Source organism: Lichenostomus cassidix, chromosome 3 (assembly GCF_008360975.1).
Source record: "Lichenostomus cassidix isolate B80296 chromosome 3, HeHo_3.0, whole genome shotgun sequence".
Lineage (NCBI taxonomy): Eukaryota > Metazoa > Chordata > Aves > Passeriformes > Meliphagidae > Lichenostomus > Lichenostomus cassidix.
In genome coordinates this window covers 48,275,609-48,297,444 of record NC_139483.1, presented here as the reverse complement: position 1 = coordinate 48,297,444, position 21,836 = coordinate 48,275,609, and the positions used below count along the sequence as shown (strand labels likewise).

The 21,836-nt window shown below is 38.8% G+C and overlaps 1 protein-coding gene across 7 annotated transcripts in view; it reads right to left on the bottom strand.

The window, feature by feature from the left end:
- The window catches only part of PDE7B (phosphodiesterase 7B), a 184,315-nt gene that overhangs the window by 48,149 nt on the left and 114,330 nt on the right, over positions 1–21,836 (bottom strand). For 6 of the 7 annotated variants that reach the window (XM_085055649.1, XM_085055651.1, XM_085055650.1 and 3 more), the window contains one exon: positions 5,400–5,483. The exons of the other annotated variant lie outside the window; for it this stretch is intronic. In XM_085055649.1, coding sequence (XP_084911775.1) covers positions 5,400–5,483 — 84 coding nt within the window. The remainder of the gene's footprint in view (positions 1–5,399; positions 5,484–21,836) is intronic. 7 annotated transcript variants of the gene reach the window in all.

The following is a 21,836-nucleotide window of genomic DNA, read 5'->3' as shown; positions in this document are numbered from 1 at the left end:
TTCATTTATCATCTTAATGATCCCTTCTCCTTGCTCTTTATTTTCCTCTGGTCAATTGGAAAGTATACTCAATGTTATCTTCAGTACATCCTTTGCCTTTTCTAATCAAGGAAAAGAAGGTGGGGTGGCAGAAGGGGTCACACATCATTGCCAGCTTTTAAAGGGACTTATTCAGTTAACTGAATCCCAAGTCTGTACTCAAAAAATAAGTTACAAATGTTTGTAATCAGGTCAGTGTTCACTAACACTCTGTGTGTGAAGCACATGTAGGTTTTTTGTTTGTTTTGCTTGCTATCATGAGTTCTCCTGAAGCATTCATAACCCCAAAGGATGCATTTTGTTAGCATATGAGGGCATGTGCATCAATCAGTTTTACATTCTGCTTTCGTTTTTCTGCAAATGTGGCATTAAAGCTAAACAAGGAGCATGAATGGCAGGAGGTAGAATATACTTTTCAATCAAACTTTGTTATTAGATTTTGCAGACAACACTTACAAAAACACTTAAAAATGCTAACACCTCCACCAACAAAAAAAACCCTTGCTGTTATTTCATGAAAAGGGTGAACCAGATTGACTTCCAACGACAGGAAGAATTTTTTAACATAGTAAAGAATTACTAAGTAAGAGAACAATCTCTGTGCTGAAATATTAAGAGGATTCTAATTTCTCTTCCTTGAAAAGGTAACTGATAGCAAGACCACAGGCTGACCAGTTCTGGAAATGTTCATCCCATTCAAACAAGCTAACCAGATTAAGAAGCCTAAGTGTCTTAGGGATGTTGATGAGTATCTTTCGGATGTGCTTATCCATGAGGAACTAGGGGAGGTATTATGTAGAAATAATGCAGACCTCATAAGATTTCTCCCTTTCTAATTTAAAAACCATCTGGAACTTTAGGCTCATCTCCACAGGATGGGTTGGGATCCACGTAATCCAATCAGCCCTTGAAACTTCCTCACAAGACTTTAGTGTCCTAATTTAACCCAGGTCAGAAATATCTAAAAAGGCATCTCTCACTCCCACTTCTTTTTCTAGCCAAAGGCAACAAAACAAGACACTTAACCAAACTCTTTTTAACCTCACTCAATTGGGTTCAGGTTACTTGATGGTTCAGTTTTGGTTTGGTGGCTGTGGTTAAGTTTTATTTTCCCTGGAGATGGGCCCTACCTGAAAGCCCTGGAGCGTTCAAAATCCAAACCCCAAATTGAATGTAGATTTTGCAATGGACCCTTCTGTAGACAGGCAGAAACCACAGATTCAAATGTCCACAGACTTTGGTTCTTTGAGATGGAGACATTTTGTGACTTCATATCTTCCCTTACTAATCCTGAAAACATTTTTCATTTCTCCAATATCTAATTCATCACATGCCTAAAGTATGTGATGAATTCACTTTATTTGCAAACAAACTGAAAGTCAGAGTATTTTGCTTGACTGAGATCAGACAGCAAATCAAGGACAGAGACTGAATGTTACCTAATGTTACCATTCATCATGATCTGATGTTAAAAGTATATAATCTGTAATAAATTATTTTGCCAAGCTAAGCTTAAAGCAGGTGGGGTTCTTTTGGACTCAACTTCTGCCTGCATGACAACATCAAGATCCTAAGTAATGCAGAGACATACCTCTGGAATGTCTACAGACATGTTTTGACACTTTACATACTCTTAGATCCCACTCTGTGTTCTGGTTGTGCAAGGTGTAAGAAAACAGAAATCTCTTTGGGTAGCACTATTTGGATACAGAGACTCCAATTTGCAGGTCACATATATAAATCCTGAAGTGAATACTGAAGGAGTGAATTAAATATAATCAATTAGAGGTGAATAATTTTGTCATTTGCAAGCCAAAATTTAGTCCAGATAAAACCTTAGCATAAACAAGATGGGAACTGGAGGATTTAAGTCTTAAGAACCTCCTTGTCTTCTGACTTGCTTGACAAGCAAATTTATAAATAATAAGTTACTTATCTCAGCTGTAAACTATGTTATTTTTTTACTCTTCTTGATTGAACCTGGCACTAAAACAAAGTATCTAACATAATTGCAGTAGGGTGAGGTCTTCTTGCTTATTGCTGTATGTTTACCTTCAAGTCTAGATTTATCACAAGGAATTCCCTCAAACTTTGAGTTAAGGCAATGAAGAAATGTACCATCACAGTCACCAAAAAACTCATAATGAGATAATGAAATCCATTTAAATCAATGCATATTAGTCACTGGTGGGATCTGGTTCAATGACTCACTGAGCAACTCTGTGAATCAGAGAACTAAATTATTGCTTACCATGGCTATGCTCCTTTATTCCTCAAATCCAAACTAAACTTTGCTAAAAGGAAAACTGGATTAATTTTCACTGCAGAAGTGTCTCGAATTCTACATTGTTACCCTGCAAATGTTCAGTTTAACTTGTTTTCTGTCCTGTGAACAGAGTAAGGCTCATTTAATTCACTGAAATGCGGAAGTGCCAACGAGCTGCCAACATCCATTTCAACCTGCACAGGTTCAGTTTCAAGCTTGAGCTACCCAGTTCCAAGTCGAAAGTTCCTAAAATTTGTGAGGTTTGGTTTGGAATTAATTGAAGAGAAAACTCACCCTATTTTCCTATAAACCTATAGGGCTGTGCAAACTTTCTATCTCTCAGTTTAGGAGTTTGTAAAGGCTGATACTGGTTCATTCAGCCTCTTAGTGAATGTGGAGCCTCCAGTCTGCCATGTGGAGCTTATTTTTCTCTGGGGGATATCAGGGATCACGGGGAGCAGGTGGTTTGGTTGCCCTATCAGGACAGGAGGGATGGTGGGCTAGTCTCCAGTGGGTCTCCACACCAGGCTGACAACGAGCAGTGGCTGCCACAGCTTCCCACAGGAGAGGAGCTGCTATGTGGCTTCCCCTCAAGCTTCTGACTTGATGCCATCGACACAAACCTGAACCTGGTAGGTCATGCAGGTCTCCACAAGCTGCAGGGACTAACTCTAGAGGCTGGGACAAACACACACTCCTCAGAAAACAGAACCAAGGAGTTCTTGGTGACAAAGGGATATTTTACACTCTGTTTGGTATTCCAGAGTCATCTTAAGAATCCCCAAACCCACCGGTGCAACTATGCCTAGGAAAGCTTGCAACTAGGCAGAGAAAAGACAGGAAGACACTAAAGCCCTGCATCTCCCCCAGACAGGATTCTGAAAAATCCTCATGATCCTGAGAACATGGCAAAGACAAGGTGAAGTAACACTGACTTTCTTTATACAGCAGAGAGTCACCGGAGGAATGTGTAGATGGGATCACAGACATTAGCTCAAACAGCAAGAAGCCAGCATTAATCCAGTTGGCTTTGATTAGGGCTACGGAAGATCCCATTTTCAGGGTGCAGGAAGTTTTCCTATCCAAAAGGACTTAATGGTGTCTTAAGTTACACAAGTGACTTTACTGTACGACTCCAGAAAAAACAAAATATATGGTCTAGCCAGTATTAACCCTTAACAGACAAAAGAGGGAGAAATCCACTAGCTTGACTGAATCAGCAAGTACACTAAAAAAAGTTACATTTAAGTAACCTTTAGTCTGACACTAAATATCAATGCCCTGTATTTTTTTTTACTTATGTGATTTTACATAATGAATGTCAACTCTGTTCAAAAATGATCTTCAGTGTTTTCCCTTACTTTAAAACAAGGCTGGTACTGTTATTTGGAACAGTATTTCAGATGAGAGATGGAACTATCGCTATTTAAGCACAGCTTGTTAGTGGGAAGCTGGAGTAATATTTATGCTGCATTTGTTTATGACCTCTGAGGGTATTTACTAAAAAATTCTCTCTCCCCCTTCACTCCCTCACTCTAACATCTTTCAGTATACAGTTGCTGCCTGCCAGTTACTGCTCCCAAACAAATGCAACACTGTGACAAAATTTTACTGCAAGTATTAGTTGGGCACTTTTCAAGGAAGTGCGCAGTAGTGGCATTTATATATATTTATATATGTTTCATTTTGATGGGATGTGCAGCACTATGTTTTTTGCTGCTTATCTGCTTATGTTTTTCGCTGCTTCTGCACAGCAGAAATGGATTTAACAGACAGATGTAGATGAACAAATAATACAAAAGCCTGTTTAGTTCCTGGCAAAACACATCTGCATGCCCTGACACTAAGCATCTTCATTTACTTGTAGATCACCAAGTGAGCCAGGCCCAGTGTCCTTGCCAGCTACAGAATCAGAAGTCAACTATCGAGAAATCTCACTTTGTTTTGCACTGAAAAATTAAGCCAACACTACTCCTTAGACAGAAAACGGTAAATACACACTTCAAGAATGTAAAGTGCTTTATTTTCTCAGTCTTTATAAGGGCATGCATGACCAGTAATATTTCCAGCTAGCCAACACCTGGTTTTTCTTCATGTTTTTCATTGGCAAGTCAGAACTAAATTGCTCTCAAAATTCTGCTCAACGACTAAGTTATTCCCTTTGTCCTGGGAAAACTGAGGTACCCGTCTTATCCTTTATGTCCTTCTACCTCAGCCAGAACACTCTGGTGGACTTATGACCCAGAAAATACTTTTCTGATGAAGACATTGAATAACAGTTTTTTTCAAAAGTTACATGGAGCGGTCTGTGCAGTACACTAGGACACACTGAGATCTGCCTGTGTCTGAACACTGAAGTTAACACAGCATCCAGGCTGAATGCTACAGGGCCCAAGACTCAGTGGTCACTGGTTTTTTATGTTACACTATTTTTTACACACTCATTAATGGGTTTGCATCAGTATTGAGAGCGTATCAGGTAAAAAAAAACTCAACAGGGTCTCGATTTTTTTTTTTCTTTTTAGATTTGCTTTCCTTTATTTACAACAGTGGCAAAATAACTTCAATCAAAATGAGGTTAAGATTATTTTTAACAGATGTTCACTGCTGGCCTGACCCAAAATCCATTGACGTCAATGAGAAGACTCCATGGGGCTTTGGATTGGGTTCTAATTGTTGGAAAAATTAATGTTATTGTAAACCACTGGTCAGTGCTGTCACATGCTCCCCTTCTGTGCCAATTCTATATGACCGGATAACAGACTCACATAAATCTGTTCCAACTGTTGTCTAAGAGGCTAAAGGACACAGAGGTTTATCTTTTTAATTCTGAACTGGCCCCCCTCCTTCCCCAGCACACCCCATGGCGCTACTGTATTTACACTTGACAGATTGAGCATTACGGACACTATTCATACAACCAAAATATTTCACAGCCAGACACTGAGTGGGAATAACAGAATTAATGCTGAATGTGTCAAGACAGCTGAGCTACAGGTATGAATGAGGTGAGATGATTTGGCTCATATACTTCTGATAGAGATTTTTATTTATTTTTATATAAATACAGACCTGAAGGAAGGGTTGCACTTACTGTTAAGAAGACGGAAGTCTATAAATGGGTAGGAGCCGCGGCGCTCGGAGACAACCCCTGTCTGACCTCTCACCCGTGCATCTCCTGCAAAACACAAAATCCCCAGAGATATTAGAAGGGGCAGCTGCCTTTCTCTGCTGTTTTGATCTAGATGTATTTTTTATATGAAGTGACGACATTATGCTCCTCCAGTGGGAAAACTAAGGTCCAAAAAATCATCTCCCGTGACATCCCTGGGTAATTGGGTAAAGCAGTACAGCTGATCCTCTTATCAGAACAAAGGCACAAAAAACCCTTCATTGCTGGCTGGGATTAAACCACAATATTATCCTATTGAACAGCTTCTTGCCCAGCAAGCAGACTCTCATTGCTTCATGAGCAGTGCAGAAGTCTGCTTTTTTTCCTCAGGCAAGAACAGGTAGGACTTTGATGGTCATGGCTTCACACACACAAGTCTCAACCCTGGACTACGCTCACAATTTGAGTTGTGGGACTGGTCTCAAAATCATTAGCTGATGAAAAAAAATCCCCCCCAAAATTATGAAGATTTTTTTGAAGTTCGGTGGGTGGCTTGTTTGTTTGTATTTGTTTTACTTTCTGCTCTTTGAGCACTCTGGAAAATGCAAGCCTTCTCCTCAAACACTGCAGCTGTTTTATGTAAGTAAAACCTGATGTTCTCAGATAAGCATTACTCTGGAGCATTAATATGTATATTTAAAGATGATAACGTGCCAACAAAACACTAAGAATCAGTATTGATGTGCAATTCACACTGATCAGCTCCTGAGTTAGCATGTAATATTGATTAAATAGACTAAACTAACTTAGGGAGAAAAATGCTCCTCAGGATGAGTAAGAGTTACAAAAGCTCTCTCCAAGCAGACAGGAAGTAGTGGGAAGCAGATGTCATTTTTGTATTTCCATAACTTTAAGTATCTTGTACTGCAATGTAATTGTTTCTTTATAGGCAGTTAACAAGACCAAAACATTAAAAATTCTTAAATAAGATGAAGTTTGGAGACTTTGGAACTTAGAATACCCTGGTTCTTCACCATACTAATTCCTCTTCTACAGAAACAGAGACTCCAGTGTTGAAAGCATACCCACTGCACATCCTTACACAGTTCACACTGTAGTCCTCTGAATGTTTGCAATAAATTATGAATTATTAGTTAGTTTAAATTGCACTTCCTCTGGTACACAAATATAGCATCTAACTAATCTAAACAAAAAAAAATTAAGAATTTGGCTGCTAGTGCTAGCTTCTACTGCTTGTGTTTAAAAACAGGAAAACATCTTGTAGCATAAAAGAAGGACCTAGTTAAATGTTGGGGTTTTTTCCACCTAATGTTCACATAAAATGTACTTACAATTATGTTTAAGGGAAGAAGGCCAAGTAGAATTACTAAGTTAAATATCTGAGGTGAAGAAAAACTTCCGTGCCCTCTAGGGGTCCTTAGAGATACAAAAGACACAAGAGCGTGCATGCAAATGAAGAATATCTCAAACACAGTCACTTTTGATTATAAATATAAATCTAGGTTCTCTCATCCTTACTTTCGTGTTGCTTTTTTGTTTCCAGAGACAGAACACATGTTCCCTGTTCTTGGCTCCTGCTTGCCAACCACTCATTCTAAGGAACCATTCCAAACCAACTCAAGCTGTCGACCCCACTTACCCCTCCTGATAGCAGGGGCAGGAGGTGCAAACCTCTACCTGCTCTTCAGCTGCTCCACTTCAAAGCTATGGTAATGCTGTGGGTCTACCTTCATCGGCAGTTTAAAATTGCATTCAGCTTGCGGCAATGAAGGCATAGGAATCCATTCCCCTGCGATCCTGGCGTTAAAGAGTAGAAGGGTGGAGCAAATAGCTGGAGAGTTTGTGAAACACCGACGCAAGATTCATCAGCACCTATGAGGCAGAGCCTATAAAGCAGCACCCAGACTTAAAAGCATTGCTCTCTGCCACAGGTAACCCCATCAGATTGGCTCATGTGTACAGAAAGAGTAAGAATGGCAAGCATATGGTACACATTATAAAAACTCAAAAAAATCAGGCAGGCTTGAGCCTGCTACTAATACTGGCATCAGCAAATTAAGAACGGGTGTGAATTCAGAGCATGCCTTGACCGAGGCTTTTGTTTTTCTGTAGGCACCAATGAACTAACAGGAAACAGCAAGTAATCCCCTGCATTACCATACTGATAAACATGTCACTTGTGACTAAATCAACAGAGATATTAAAAAAAAAAAAAAAAAAGAAAGAGACAAATTCAAACTCAAAAAAATCAAAAGACACCCCTAATTTATAATACTCTAAAACCAGCAAGACTGATTTTCTTTCTAGACATGAAATATTGTATCTATCAGATCAAAGGAGGTACCATAGGACTAGGAAAAAACAAATCATACACAGTCATGTATCAGAAAGATTGCTTAACTCTGATCTCAACAGTATGACCCCAAATTTTGAGGAAGAGAACACTGTAGGTAGGTAGACAACTGTAACATTGAAGAAAACACAATGTGGGCTTACCAAAAGCAGACCATAGAAGATACTTAATTACCTCGAATAGCTAATTGTTAGATAAAAGGAAAAAGAGCAATACTGTAGTGCATATAGACTTAACATACAAGAAAACATACAAGAAAAGGCAAGAGATGAGTAAAAAACCTCAAGACTAAAAATAAGAAGATAAAAACATGCACTGAAAGGAAACTTTTGCTCAGGAACTATTGCTGTATGATCTCCATGATCTTTAGAAAATTCATACTGGGAATGGTCCTAAAGAATTTTGATTGATGATCTCTACACAGAAGAGCACTAGTGCTACCTGAGCATAACACAATGCTGGGAGATACCAGGTATGTACAGCTACAGCGATTTTAAATAAAGTTCACTGTTGCTGTCACCTTTTCTGTCCCAAATGCTCTGTGGCCCAGCTACCGGGATGCTCCTGGTAGCCCAGCTTCCTCCCATGGTGCTGCTGTCTCGTACAGAACTGCAGACTAGCCAACTCAGATGCTTATGTACACTATTCAGACAAAGCAATTCCAGCAAAGAGAGGGAAAGCAAGGGAGCTATTGATGCCATTAGTAAGAAACGTGAATGAGTTTTGCTGAACTAGCAGAGCCCACGACCTGAAGTCATGGAAAATTAGTGATGATTCCAACTGCCTATTTGTGTAATTTTACATTTTTTACAGACAATATAAGTTTGGGCTATCTCTAGCACTACAGGAGTCTATATGCAGAAAAATCTGCATCCCTGCTGACTTAGGAAAAGCCACTAAAATCTTCATATTCTTATGTGATTATTAACTTTATCCTCAGGGAAGGCAAGTTTCTGATGAGTCAAAGATGTTATCAAGTAGCTCTACTTCATGAATCTGTTATTTCAAAATACTTTACCAGGTGCCACCTAGTCTCTCTCTACATCATTAGAGAAAGATTAGTTAGGAAGTGGTGGTGGGTTAAAACAACCACACCCCCCTTCCTCCATTTTTTCTTGGCTCACATATTTGGCAAATATTTATACAATTCCCTATTCCTTTTAATTACATCTAAGTACATTCAATAGAGAGACCAAGAATAGGGATTGCTCCAGATATGCAGTATATCACATGGGCTTTAATTTCCAAGAGGCAAGGGCTGTTCATGGCAACACAATTGATGCTATTTTTTTGATTTGACACATGACTTTGAGGCTGACTTTCATCAGTCCACCACACCTTTACATCTCTTTGTCTCCACCTTAAAAATGAAGCTAAACAGTTGTTCTGACAATTTATGCAACTAGCAGTTTTAGATAAATAATCCTTTTCAGAGTGAAAGGAAGGATTCTGTGGAAACAAGGCAGGAAATTTTGACAACTCATTGTGTTCCCAAATGAAACAAGCAGGGTTAAGGGAAATGGTCAGGGTACAGGTTCTCCTTGACTGTTTTGGGCTGAAGACGCACAGCTGGAACATCTGCAGCTGCAAACACCAGGGGCTGCACCCTCACTGGTGCCAAGCTGCCACAAAAGCTTCCAGCAGGGACATCTCCCAGGGACTACTGTACCCCTGAGTTTTACTTTGTCCTTGTTAAAACAGACAAGAAAACAAACCAAAGCAAACTACATAAGGAGCCAGTGCTGGGACTGATATGCAGGACAGCTTACAGGCATGAGAAAATTGGCTATGGGGCAAGAACCATGGCCCTACTACAGCCACAGCATCAAGGGCACTTCAAGATGGTTCAGAAGGGTTAAGAAAAAAATGAGGCAGCTCTTAACTGCCTTTCACATCTGGAGGAAAGAGCCATCTGCACTGAAGAAAACAACTTCTCCAAGACTTGCCTGAAATGGCAAGCGATTCAATTTCACTGAGCAAGCACAACAAATTAGGAGAGAAAATAAGGCCATAGCTGCGACAAAACAACAGAGTAGCTTCATCCAGAAGAAGTTAGGATGAACCACCAAATTATTGATTCTACTTAATACACAGCTCCATGTGGTAAGTCAGGAATACCACAGCAAATTCACAAGAGGTTACAAGTATTTATTCCAGCCAAGCTTTCTTACAATCTTCATCCCAGTACTTCTTAAGTTGACTGTTCATGGCACATACTGCAGCGGCTGACAACTTTTCATGGAAAACCAAGCAGGAGTAGTAAAGCCTCTTGTGGACTCCATGGAGCCCATGGCTCCTCCACTATTTAAGTTATGAAAAGGCTTGGGATTTCTGAGCTGAAGGAAAAGGAGCTGATGATGTTTTAAGCATCAATCTGGTTTTAAGTGGAAAGCTTTCTAAAAGAGGGAAGTGTTTCTCTGTAAAAGTAGCAAGCTCAGATGAAAAGTTATGTTAAAAATGAGTACCAGAATTACGGGAATTATATTTTTATTTGAACAGATCTAATGCCTGTCCATGGTGATTCATTATGGTTTGGATTATTTTCATTCTGTTGTATTGGCACTGTAAGTGCTATTGTAAATTCTTGTTTGCAGAGAGCATTTTACAAAGATTTCTCATGTGCATCAGATCTTCTGAACAAGAACATATCCTCTGAACAGACACAGACTAATTTAAGGGTTACAGAATCAGGATGACTTCCCTTTGCAACAGGAGAAACTGGAGAAGCCACCTCACTTCATTCATTTGTAAGCATTGAATTTTTAAGCATGTAAACATTCCAAAATGTAAGGTTTTCCATGCCGCATGCTGCATGATTCTACTGTTTCTCCTAATAGTCCTAATGAGCTCATAAGTATTAATTTAATCCAATGCATTCTGCATTTTTGTTTCAAAATGCTCTGCAAAGGAAAGTAACTGGTAGTACTCCCTTTTTACAAGAAGGGGATAAAATGATGATGTAGAAACTATAATTCAGTTTTGTAGATGTTTTTCACATAGAAAATCACTTAATTTCCCTTGTAGTGGTCCTATCCTGGAAATAAAATATTTTAGTTTATTTATTACCAGTCAATTAACTGAATTTCAGCTATGAAAAATTCCTTTTCCAGCTGCAGATGAGACATTTAATGCATCCTCTATTTTCTTAGTATTTTCAAGTGAATGGTGGGTCTAATGTTTAACAAAAATTACTGGTACTGCTTTACTGTACCTGCCAGCTCTAATTTCTGCCTTCCATTACTGGCCATAATCCATACCACTGTTGTATCTTAACCTCTCAAGCAGTACTATCACCACTCCTTGGGCCAATCAGTAAAATGTAAGAAAGTGAAGCTGAAGATCTGTTCATAAAACCCTTCTTAGCGCTGGCATTCTCCTGGTATGCCTTATCTGGATATAGAAGGAGACCCCAGGATCCACAGCCATACATTTAACAGCTGTCCATTCTAAGAAATGAACAAGTTAAATGAATATTTGACAGACACTCTTGAAATCCTCTCTTAAACCGTATCATACCTCATCAGTGACTCTGGTGAAAAGGCTCTAAACTGATGTATCTTGAGGCAAAGCTCTTACAACATGCAGACTTTGGAAAAAGTTCTTGCAGACAAGTGAAAACCAAGAGGATGAGAAAACTACCATAGAGAACCAGATAACAGCAGTCATCAGAAACTCAGCTACTGAAGTGGTTCCCACATTTCCCTCATCACAGACCTGTTTGTTCTTGCATGAGCAAATGTAAAGCCTGCAACTCTAACATCTGACTGAAAAAATGGCTAGTCAACTGGACACGAATTGACTCTTCCTGGCAGGAGCTAACAAAGGCAGCTTTCCAAAATGTCAATATATTCCATTGTACTGGAAATACTTTCACTTGGTTTTGAGTTTGATAATGGGCTACGAATTACTGCCTTAAGGTCAAACGTATTTCACACTCTCGTAGGTGCAAATGAGTGGAGAGAAGTAGGTGCCTCTGCCCAGTGACTAATGCTTAAAGAGACTGAATTACCTTTCAAAGACCCACGTTTCTGACTTTGATGCAGATGGAGCCCAAGACCCTTCTTTTCCTAAATTAGGTGACATGATTATGAGCAGAGCATAGGGGTGAAGAATCCAAGACCTCACCCACGAGGATCCTATTCAGATAGCTGAGACCACACCAAACCCTTTACCCGTGAGAATGCTTTTCACTGTGACTATTTGGTAATAAATATAATAGATGCATACACCTTTAGTTCACACAATGTAGGCACACCCTCAAAACGTGTTAGGTACTGTGTACACTCGTACAGTGCAGTGTTATCCCCACAGCTCAGTTAAACAAAGACCAGCACTTGTTATGCAATAGCCATTGGAGTACTGTTCTGGATAAAATGCAATAACTTATCTCTTTGATTCCACTGTGTGATATCTACTTAACTTACAGTATTTTCTAGATAAAAATACAGAAGTTTATATAAAAGGTTACATAAAGTGCTAAACCACAGGAGAAAGAGAGGGAGCACAACCATGGGCAAATTGCACAGCCTGCTTAATTTTAAACTTTTCCTTTCAAAGACATGAGAGATTCAGATATGGGTAGGAGCTTGCCAGCACAAATTTTGCAAAATTCAGCTAATGGCTTTCACATGTAGATAAAAAGATAGACAAGTGTTGTTATCTAGCAGGAAATAATAGGGAGTTATTGAACTAAAACCAGGAAACAGGTCTTGAAAAAAAGAATCCAGCAAGAATGGAGATCTGTATAAATACAGCATTTTAAATGCATAAGACAGAAGTCATCTATCACCACCTTCATACCTGATAGGCATGATTTAGACAACCATCTTGAATTTGGTAAATATTTTCCTTGAACTCCATTGTAAAGAGCGAGCCATCTACTATCTAGAGAGGCTGAGGTCACTAGTAAGAGAGGAAAATCAAAGCATGGGAGAACAGTAGCATAAGACTGACGGCATCTTGAGAGTCTCAGAGCTGCAATCCCAGATGGAAGCACTCAGGCTTAGCATACAGCAGGGCTGGGGCATAACAGTGGTGCTGGGGCACTCTGCAGAAAACAGGATCCTCTCAGTGAAGTGGATATAAACATGCCAAGTTCTAATGCTGGGAACCACCTGTTTGTATCTTGAAGTTTTGTATTGTGTTATTGGTGGGGCATTTCTGTCTCCAAATGTTGATCACTGACTTTCCAGGAAAGTGCCCTGTCTTGACATTCTTGTCTTCCTAAATGGTTTATAGCTTGCAAAGCGCTCTGCATTAGAGGATAGGAGCCATGTCAGCAGAATCAGGTTCCTGCATTGCTACCATTGCTATTATTCTAGAGCCCTGCTGGCAAGCAGCAAAACTTACTGGCTTTCCTACAAATGAAACTGAATTGTAAATAACGCCTTAAAAACCAAAGGATACATGCTGCAGTGTTAAGAGCTGTAATAAAAGTAATAACAGCTACAGCATAGTCTTAGCAACAGGTAGTAAGTTGCATTACCATGGCAACTCTGAACATCATATCTTACTGTCATGCTACTCTCATCCCTCTCCCAAATAAATTACAGCATAAATAAAAGACCATTATCAGTTATTTGAAATTTTTTGATTCTAGTCTTCAGCTAGACTCTCAACTACTGAAATAAAGATGTATTTAATAACAAACTTCTAAGACATGTACGCTCCCAATTCCAAGTGATTAGGCTTTTATTTGGTATAAAGGAAAAGCACAACAGATTTGTGTTTTGTCCAAGACCAATGCCAAAAAGAGGTATAGAACTCAAATCTCTATGCACAGTGCATTAGGTGAAGCTACTTCTGTCGTCATTCCCCAAAGATAAGGATTTTCTTCACTCATAGATACATCAAGACCCTAAGTTATCCCAAATATAAATGACATCTTTTAAACTGTAATAGCATTCTCAATATAAATACCCTTTCAGAGACCCCTTTGCATTTGCCTATGTATTGTAACTTCAAATTGAATTCTCTCAAAATATCTACATCTTATTTTATTACATGAATTTCTGATTTGAACATTGTCAATGCTTGAGATGCTTCCACTGTGAAAACACAACTGGACTCCTTGAATTCACCAGTGAGGGTTTTGCAGGTGAAGAACAACTTTTGCAAAAAGTTGAGCTAATTGTTGAGCATTTATTCAACCAACTCTGCCTTATTGTTCTGCATTCTCATTTCTCACACACCAATAATATTTGTTAAGTGATCTCTTAAATTAAATTTTTATTTTTTGTTCTACAATTTTCTCAAGAACCACTGCTTGTAAGCATACACATTTAATGGGTTGCACTGACTGAGCCACAAGGTACGATTTTCTGCTAAGACACTATTATGTCGACAGGAAGAAAAAGGTTGATCTTACAATCCATGTCAATCTAGCATAGCCATTGCTTAAAAATTTATATACTATATATACTTAATTTATGTAAATTAACAACTGATATAATGACATAAACATTAATGAAAAAAATGCTGCTAATTCCAAAATGGCATAGAACAAATGGCACTTTTTTTTTTTTAATGTTCAATAATTTGATATTACATTTTTGGTTTCTGAGAAAGAGATGGCATGCTTGGAAATAACACGCAGGATGATAATCATAAGCCCTGAACTCATTTCCGGGTTTCTTATGGAACAAACTGTTTTGTTTCCATGTCTCAGTTTTCCACTTCTGTGTTTTGTTTGTTCTGAGTATACAGCAAGTTTTCTAATGCAGGGCCTCAGTGGTTCAACAGCATTTTCTATCTGCAGTTCTGATCCTGGTTTCTACATTACCACAACTCAAACACTAATTATCTCTGTTTTTTGTGCAACCAATAGTCAAGTTAGACAACACAGAAGAAAATTAATGCAGAGGGTTTTACTTGGGCCATTAAATCAAAATTTGCTTTCAACTCTGTAACAGGACACTTAAGAAAATTTCCCTCTATTTCCACAGCTTTGCCAACAAGATTTCTCCACCCTCACTTTCCCATTACACTACAAAAGCCACATGTTTAAAACCATAAGTAGTAGTACAGCAATTGCCACTGACTACTTTTGAAACACCTAACATTAGCCAAAACCTCAAGCCTATCAGTAGTTTTTACAGAATGGCAGTCAGCCTGTGGGGCCAGGTAGGAAAAGCACAAGACCCTCTCAATTTGCTCCTTTTGATTCTGTGCTGGAATTGCACGGCTGCCATTCACCTCCCACAAGAGGAGATTTAGTCTCTGCTGATTCAGTCTGTCACACTATATCTAATGTAAGGTCTTTGCACAACCCTTTGAGGTGCATCAGTAAAAAGGCAACTTTGCACGAGTGAGACACAATAAACTAAATTCATCTCAATCCTGTGCATTAACCACAGGACGATCCTTCCTTGTCAGTCTCTGCATGGTCTTCATCTCTTCTTTTCTGACTCTGCCCTGCACTACACATACACACACACATACATACACATGCATATATTCCTAACTCATATGTGAGCCTTCTTCCTCCTCGCCTCCATTGCATCAGCAATTCAGCCTCCCCTCTGCTCACTGCCTTCTCCTGACGCTGGACAACTGTGTGGTGCTGTAGCAACCAGCAGCACTGACCACTTATCCTTCCCCATGAGTTTTCATGGCTGGAGAGAGCAATGCCAGGGAGAAGGAGGAGAAGGAAGTGCTGAGCATTGGCTTGGCAGCACAGGGAGGGGCCTGTTACATCTTGCAGGAGAAAACTTTACTCTCAACCTGAAGCACTGCCTTGATTAAAAGCTTCATCTACATGGGAAACTGCAGGAACAAATGTCTGAGGTTAACAATTTGAATTCTTTTTGTACATTATATATTGCAATAAATTCTTCTCTTTCTTTTGAATTCAAAAGAAGTGTCTATGGCAAATAACTGTAAATCTTTTCTCTTACTGGTTTTAAATTCGGTTTAGTGTCTCTGTGGAATGTGCAAATACCTCCATAACTCAGTGAATCATTGATCAATAAGACAAGAGAACTTTGTCCAAAACAAGCACTGGTTTTAAGCAGTAAGGTGACCTTAGCATTACTTGCTTATTCAAGATGAGTATTTCCTGAGCTAGTCCTAGGCTAGTCCACATCTTAACATGCAATAGTTCTTAATCGTAAGTATAATTTTTAATAAAAGAATAGCATATGTAGGTAATATAATTACTTGGAGTGGAACCTGTTCCATTTTTGATGCTAGACACAAAAATAAAGCTTCATCAAGTGGAAGCTGAGCTTAATTGTTCTACTGTTTGGAAAATACTTTTCCTGTTTTTTGCACTGTATTTTTCAAATAATTAATTGGATTTAAAAAAAAAAAAAACCCAAAAACCAAAAACAAACAAAAGAAAACCCCACCAAAAAACCCCACAGCCAAATCATCAAATCCAGAACCCTCATCTAGCTATAATTTAGCAATTATGCTACCTCTTACACTTAAACAGATCACTGATCTGGGTCATTCTTGCTTTGTACAATGTATTTAAACTTTAAAACTCCAGAAAAGGGTGGCACAAGAGAAAGATCTGGATCAATCTCACCTTACTCAAACATTAGCACAGTCTCTGTGCCCTGTTTACTTCTACGGTTCAGTTGCCCTAAATATCTGCAGCCCAAAGCACAATTATATAGCAGTTTACCTTTTCCCTTCATAGCACATTCTTAAGAGAGTTAAGCACAAGCTGGCTCAAAGAAAAATAATTATCTACATATTTCTGTAATTACAAAACACCCGATAAACACAGCTAATTAGGTGCTTCCCATGGTCAAAGATTGGTTATTTCCCCAGAACCTGGTTTTGTGTTTCCTGGGATGGCTGAACCCCAGCTATGACATGAAGCAGCAGCAGGAGCAAGTGGCATTTGCACCTCTTCCCTAGCCTTTGTGCTGGCAAACCAGAGCTTCACTGAGCCCAGAAAACATGCAAGTTGCTGCCAGATAGCCTCTGCCCAACTTCTTATGGTGAATATGGGATTCCACTTCAGCTCTTTATTCCAGAAACTGCAAAATTTTAACATCTGAAAGGAAGAGCAACTAGCAAGATATGCAGAGAGGGTTAAGCATGGCTTACCATAACCAGACCCCCTCTCAAGGACCTCTTATCATCACTGCCTTCTTCCCTCATCCCATAATTATGTACACAACTGAGTGTTGATTTCACTTCAACAAACAACAGTGTCCCATTAGGGACCTGCACTGAACATTGCCCTGTATGAAGAAAGGCCAAGCGTACCTGAGGAGAGGGAAATCCTGTCTTGCCCTGGAAAGAAATGGATTGTGCTGGGACCCTTGCTGAAGAGGATGGACAGAGCAGGGGAGAGAGAGCATTTTTCTCCTTCCTCCTACTGTACCTACTTCCACAAGAAGTTAGAAAAAACCCTGGTTTTCAGACAGTGAACTACTCACTGGTCAACATTTGCATCAATACATATTTGATTAATAATCTTCCAAAACCGCCATGAATGGACAAAACCATGAATTAACATTCTAAAAATTGTACAAATGATTAGTCTGCTAATTGGTCCAACCCAGCCATCTCCATTTATGAACAACTATATGAGCCACACCTAGAGACTAGGTCTGCAATTCAGGCCCATCGTGGCATAAACCTTGCCAAAGTTTTATTTACTGTGCCAGCATCAATAACCAGGGGGCATATGCAGGTAACCCATTCTGAAGGGAGCCAGTGAGGAACCTTCCTGGGGATGCTGGCAGTCCAGAGAGGGCCAGCATCATACCCTCTCTGGAAGCCAAGACACACAGTATCAACTTCCCATTTAATGTCTTCCAACTACTTCATCCTTTAAGAAGCATCATTAGTAAATATATCTAATTTTTTTACTTTAAGGTTAACTTTATATTTTAAGTTTCCACTAAAAGCCCTGTGCATTTCATTGTTGTTTTTATTTAATGCAGAAAAACAACAAAACCAAAACAGCAACAAAAATATTAACAGCATTTTAGATTTTTTTACATGAGAAATGCCTGGTCCTCTGATGGACAGCATACACTGCAACTGCCTTTCTCCACAACCAGGATTGAAAACAGAAGCTGAAGCTTTTATCTCCTGTGTTTTAACATACTCTTAGGGAATTAAAATAGTTGCTCAAGTTTTTCAAAAAGAAGAGAAAACTGCAATCTAAAACTCGCAATTCAACAAACAAAGACAGTTTTTTGGGTGGAGGCAAAGAATACTGGCGATGTTTTTATAAATCCCAGAGGAACAATAAACTATGCAAACAGTAATTTAATTTTGTTTTGTCTCAAAATTTACCTTTCAATTACAGCTTAACAACCCAAGAGCTCTGTCTTAGATATTGAACAAATCCTTTTCTGAGCAATCCAGCTTCTTAGGCTCCTCCTCAAATAGTCTTTTAAAGGAGAAAGAGTAAGACAGAGCTTCAGTATTTGCTCTTCACAAACCCCTGTAAATTCCAGCAGAGAAAAGCGCTGGCAGAGACTTTTTGGCATGTGCATGTGAAGACACATAAAAAGTATTTCTCGACTCATACTCTTGTGCAACTCATACTAAGCAGAGATTTTTTTTTCTTTTTGTTTTGCATTTGCTGGGGGTTATTTTGCTGTTCTGGGAATTGAAAGACATAACAGAAAAAGCAGTAAGATTACTGTCTTCTTGAAAACAGATCAGCTTGAATAAACATGGAGTATAACTTGAAGTAACATTTGAAATAAAGTTGTGTTTTTCCTAAAATTTACATTAACAGTATATTCAGAAGCTAAGGTTTACCAAGAAAAATCGAGATCTGTATGAAAATAATCTTAACTAGTTAGATTCCACTTCCAAATGATATCTAATATAAAGGTTCTGCAAATTAGGTTTTAAATTATTAAAGAAAAGCAGTTCAGACACTCTGTTAGAAAACTTACAAGAACCTTCTTTACTCAAATATTTGGCTGACTGACTGAACCAGTGAAACACTTACCTAAACACTTGGATATTTTGTAAAAGTTAAATTTTAATTTGGTTCTACACTATGAGAAAGTCCATGAAGATTTGTAAGAATCAGCTCATCATTATCACATTACTGAAGAATGTCATAAAATTCTGTCTATAGTTGTAAAACTGACTAATGTTTTGGACCAGGCTCTAATACCAGATGTATATTACTGGGAAAAACACTGTACTCTGCTAGCTCCCACAAAAGTGTAGCAAGGCAATGTACACAGTACTCACAGCTATTCAAACACACATCCTATATCAGCTATATAGTGAAAAACATCAATTAAAATTCTACCAGCTGACAGAAGTGCGCCTAAAATCCAAACAACGGATGTATATTCCAGTTCACCTTAAAGTAAACCTCCTGTTTTATTCCTCCCCAGTACCAAATGGCTAACTCTCTCTCCAGAATGCAACACAAACCATTGCAGCAGGAAGGGATTGGTATGAGAAAAAGAAATCAATTCTTCCAGCACCATCTTATTTATTTAATACACTGCAGCTGTGACCTCATACTTCAGATTAGTTGTTTCAGTATGGGATGTTCCTACTTTCTCATTTTTATGAGGTAAAGCTCAGCAAGTATTTGTTGGGTTTTTTCCCCTAGCTACAGGAAGAGCAGTTTTTCCTGGATCTCAGATATCAAGTACTGGTGCCTTCAGTCCCTGTGTTGGCTCCTGCAGTTGCTCTGAGATCTCCAGGTGTCCCACCAGCCCTGGACACAGAGCAATGTCATGCACTAAGGACAGTAGAGGTGGCTACAAATGGTTTCTCCCCACAAAAGAGCTGAAAAGAATGCCCTGCTTTTTCACCTGAGAAGACAAATCTGATTTTTCTGAACTGACTTTCCACTTGTATAATAAAAAGGGAAAATAATTTCAGCTCTGTGGAAATGGGAATGGTGTTCTGGGGGTAACCTAGTTGCTTTACCATTCCTTGATCATCTCTGTGATCTCATTTTCCAATCTCAGTAACTAAAAGCATCACTAGGGATCCCAGACAAGTAAATGTGTTGGTCTGGGGAGGTGTTGGGAGTAACAAGAAGAAAGAACAGGTTCTCCTGAGCCTCCCACAGAAGGAACAGCTGGTGCAGTGCTCCCCCAGGCCCCTGGGGCAGAGCTGCAGTCACTGTTCCCAAATCTCTCATTTTCAGAAACTGAATGGACGCATCTGCATTCAGATGCTGCAAAGTCTGCAGATACTGCAGGAACCACTGTGGTCAGCGAAAGAATCAAAGTTTTAGGCGCAGGTGAAAGGTGGAAACAAACTCAGGCAAACAGGATCTGACCATTATTAAAAAGATACGCTATTTTGTTTGCATATTACTGAGGAGTCTTGAAATTTCAGATCAGAAACTGAGTTGGAAACTACAGCTTGGAAAAATCACATGTACTCAAGACCTTGACCCAGCAGCCACAGAAATTCTGTATCTTGAAAACAAGCAGAGACGTGCAGTGCTCCCAGGACACTCATGTCAGGCTGTGAGGAAATTCAGCAGAGACCAATACACTTTTCAAAAGGTAGACCCAAAAATTCATTTTTTGTATTTTTTTTTTCTCTAGTCAAGTAAATACCTGATGTGGAAGAGACAGAAATTGCAATGAAATGTATTTAACAGCTAGCAAGAAGTAAACCATGTATCCATCCTCAACATGCTAACACATACAAAGGAAAATGTACTTCATTATACACAAATATCCGGAGATATTAGTGAAGAATGGAGAAACTGAACTGGGTTTTAGCAAAACACTGAATTTCTTTCAGCAATACCTTGTCTAGCAGATATAAAAGGTAGGATATCAGATTTTCTTTCTCTATAAAATGAGCTTCTCAGCGAAGAGCATACACAGCTAAATTAGAGTAGTACAGAGGCTGTTATTTTGAGTTTCTTTCACAACTACAAAGTACTGGTATAAGAAGCACTTTCACAGCAACCTTTGTAGCATTACTTACAATCATCAGAAAATGTGCATTATCATAAAAAAAGCCAAGTAGTCACAGAGCACAAATGTTTTCACTACATTTAGGAGAGGGTGGAGGGAGCCAGGGGAAATTGAAGCCAACCATTCTACATCTTTTCTCATTGTTTTGTTGAAGGGTCTTTCCTTCATTTATTTTCTCTGAGGTTTTATGTGCTAAATCTTCTCATATTTTCAGTTGAAATCAAGTAAATTTTAGCTCACATGAAATCCTGTGTCATCTAATCCATAGTGAAGCAGGCAGTGGTATAAGAATTTTTCTATAAATATTAACGTTACATGCAGTAAAAATAAACATATTGGAAAAACCCTCCTACACCATAGGGGATTTTCAAATATCTTCAGATGATTTCACATCCTAGTCCTTGAAGGACAACATATTCCATGAACAAAACAGTCTTACATGTTTGATAGATTCTGAGAAGAAATTCTTTAGCAGTCTTAATTCTCTAATCTTATCAAGAGTAATAAATAGGACAGGTGTGAAATACACTCATTTTATTGAAAGCTATTCTGCACATCCAAGAAAGCTTCATCTGCCCATTCTTAAAAGGCTTTTATTATTTTAAACACTAAATAAACTTTCAGTAAAACCTTTTCTGTCACATCAGTATGAATGAATTTGAGGGGGCTTTCCCTTCGCAATATAATTTTTTTCGAAACACTAGGCACTTAACATTTCAGATTTATCATAATAAATTTTATACACAAAGACTGCCAACAATATGTGTTTGCTATTGTTTTTAAGAGTAAAAGTGGGTTTGTATAAACAGCCCTACATCATGTGCCTGGCAAGCTATCCACTCCATCTGTGAGCAGCCCTTCAGTTTGGAAGTTCCTGCCTAATTACTGCAGACAGATGTTGTCCTGCTGTAGCTGTAGACACTGTAGAGGCTCCTGCCATGTTAATGAACCAGCTTAAAGAATCCCTTTTACAAACTGAAAAACCTAGAACACAGCAGAAATGCAAGGTCTCACCTCCATTTTTTTTTCCTAAACGCAATTTTATATATATCCCCTCTAGCTACTCTGTGGCATTTTGTCAGATCCCCAAATAATGTACATGCTATTATTCTGTATAGCTCATAGAAGAGATTTTCCATTATTGTATTAAAT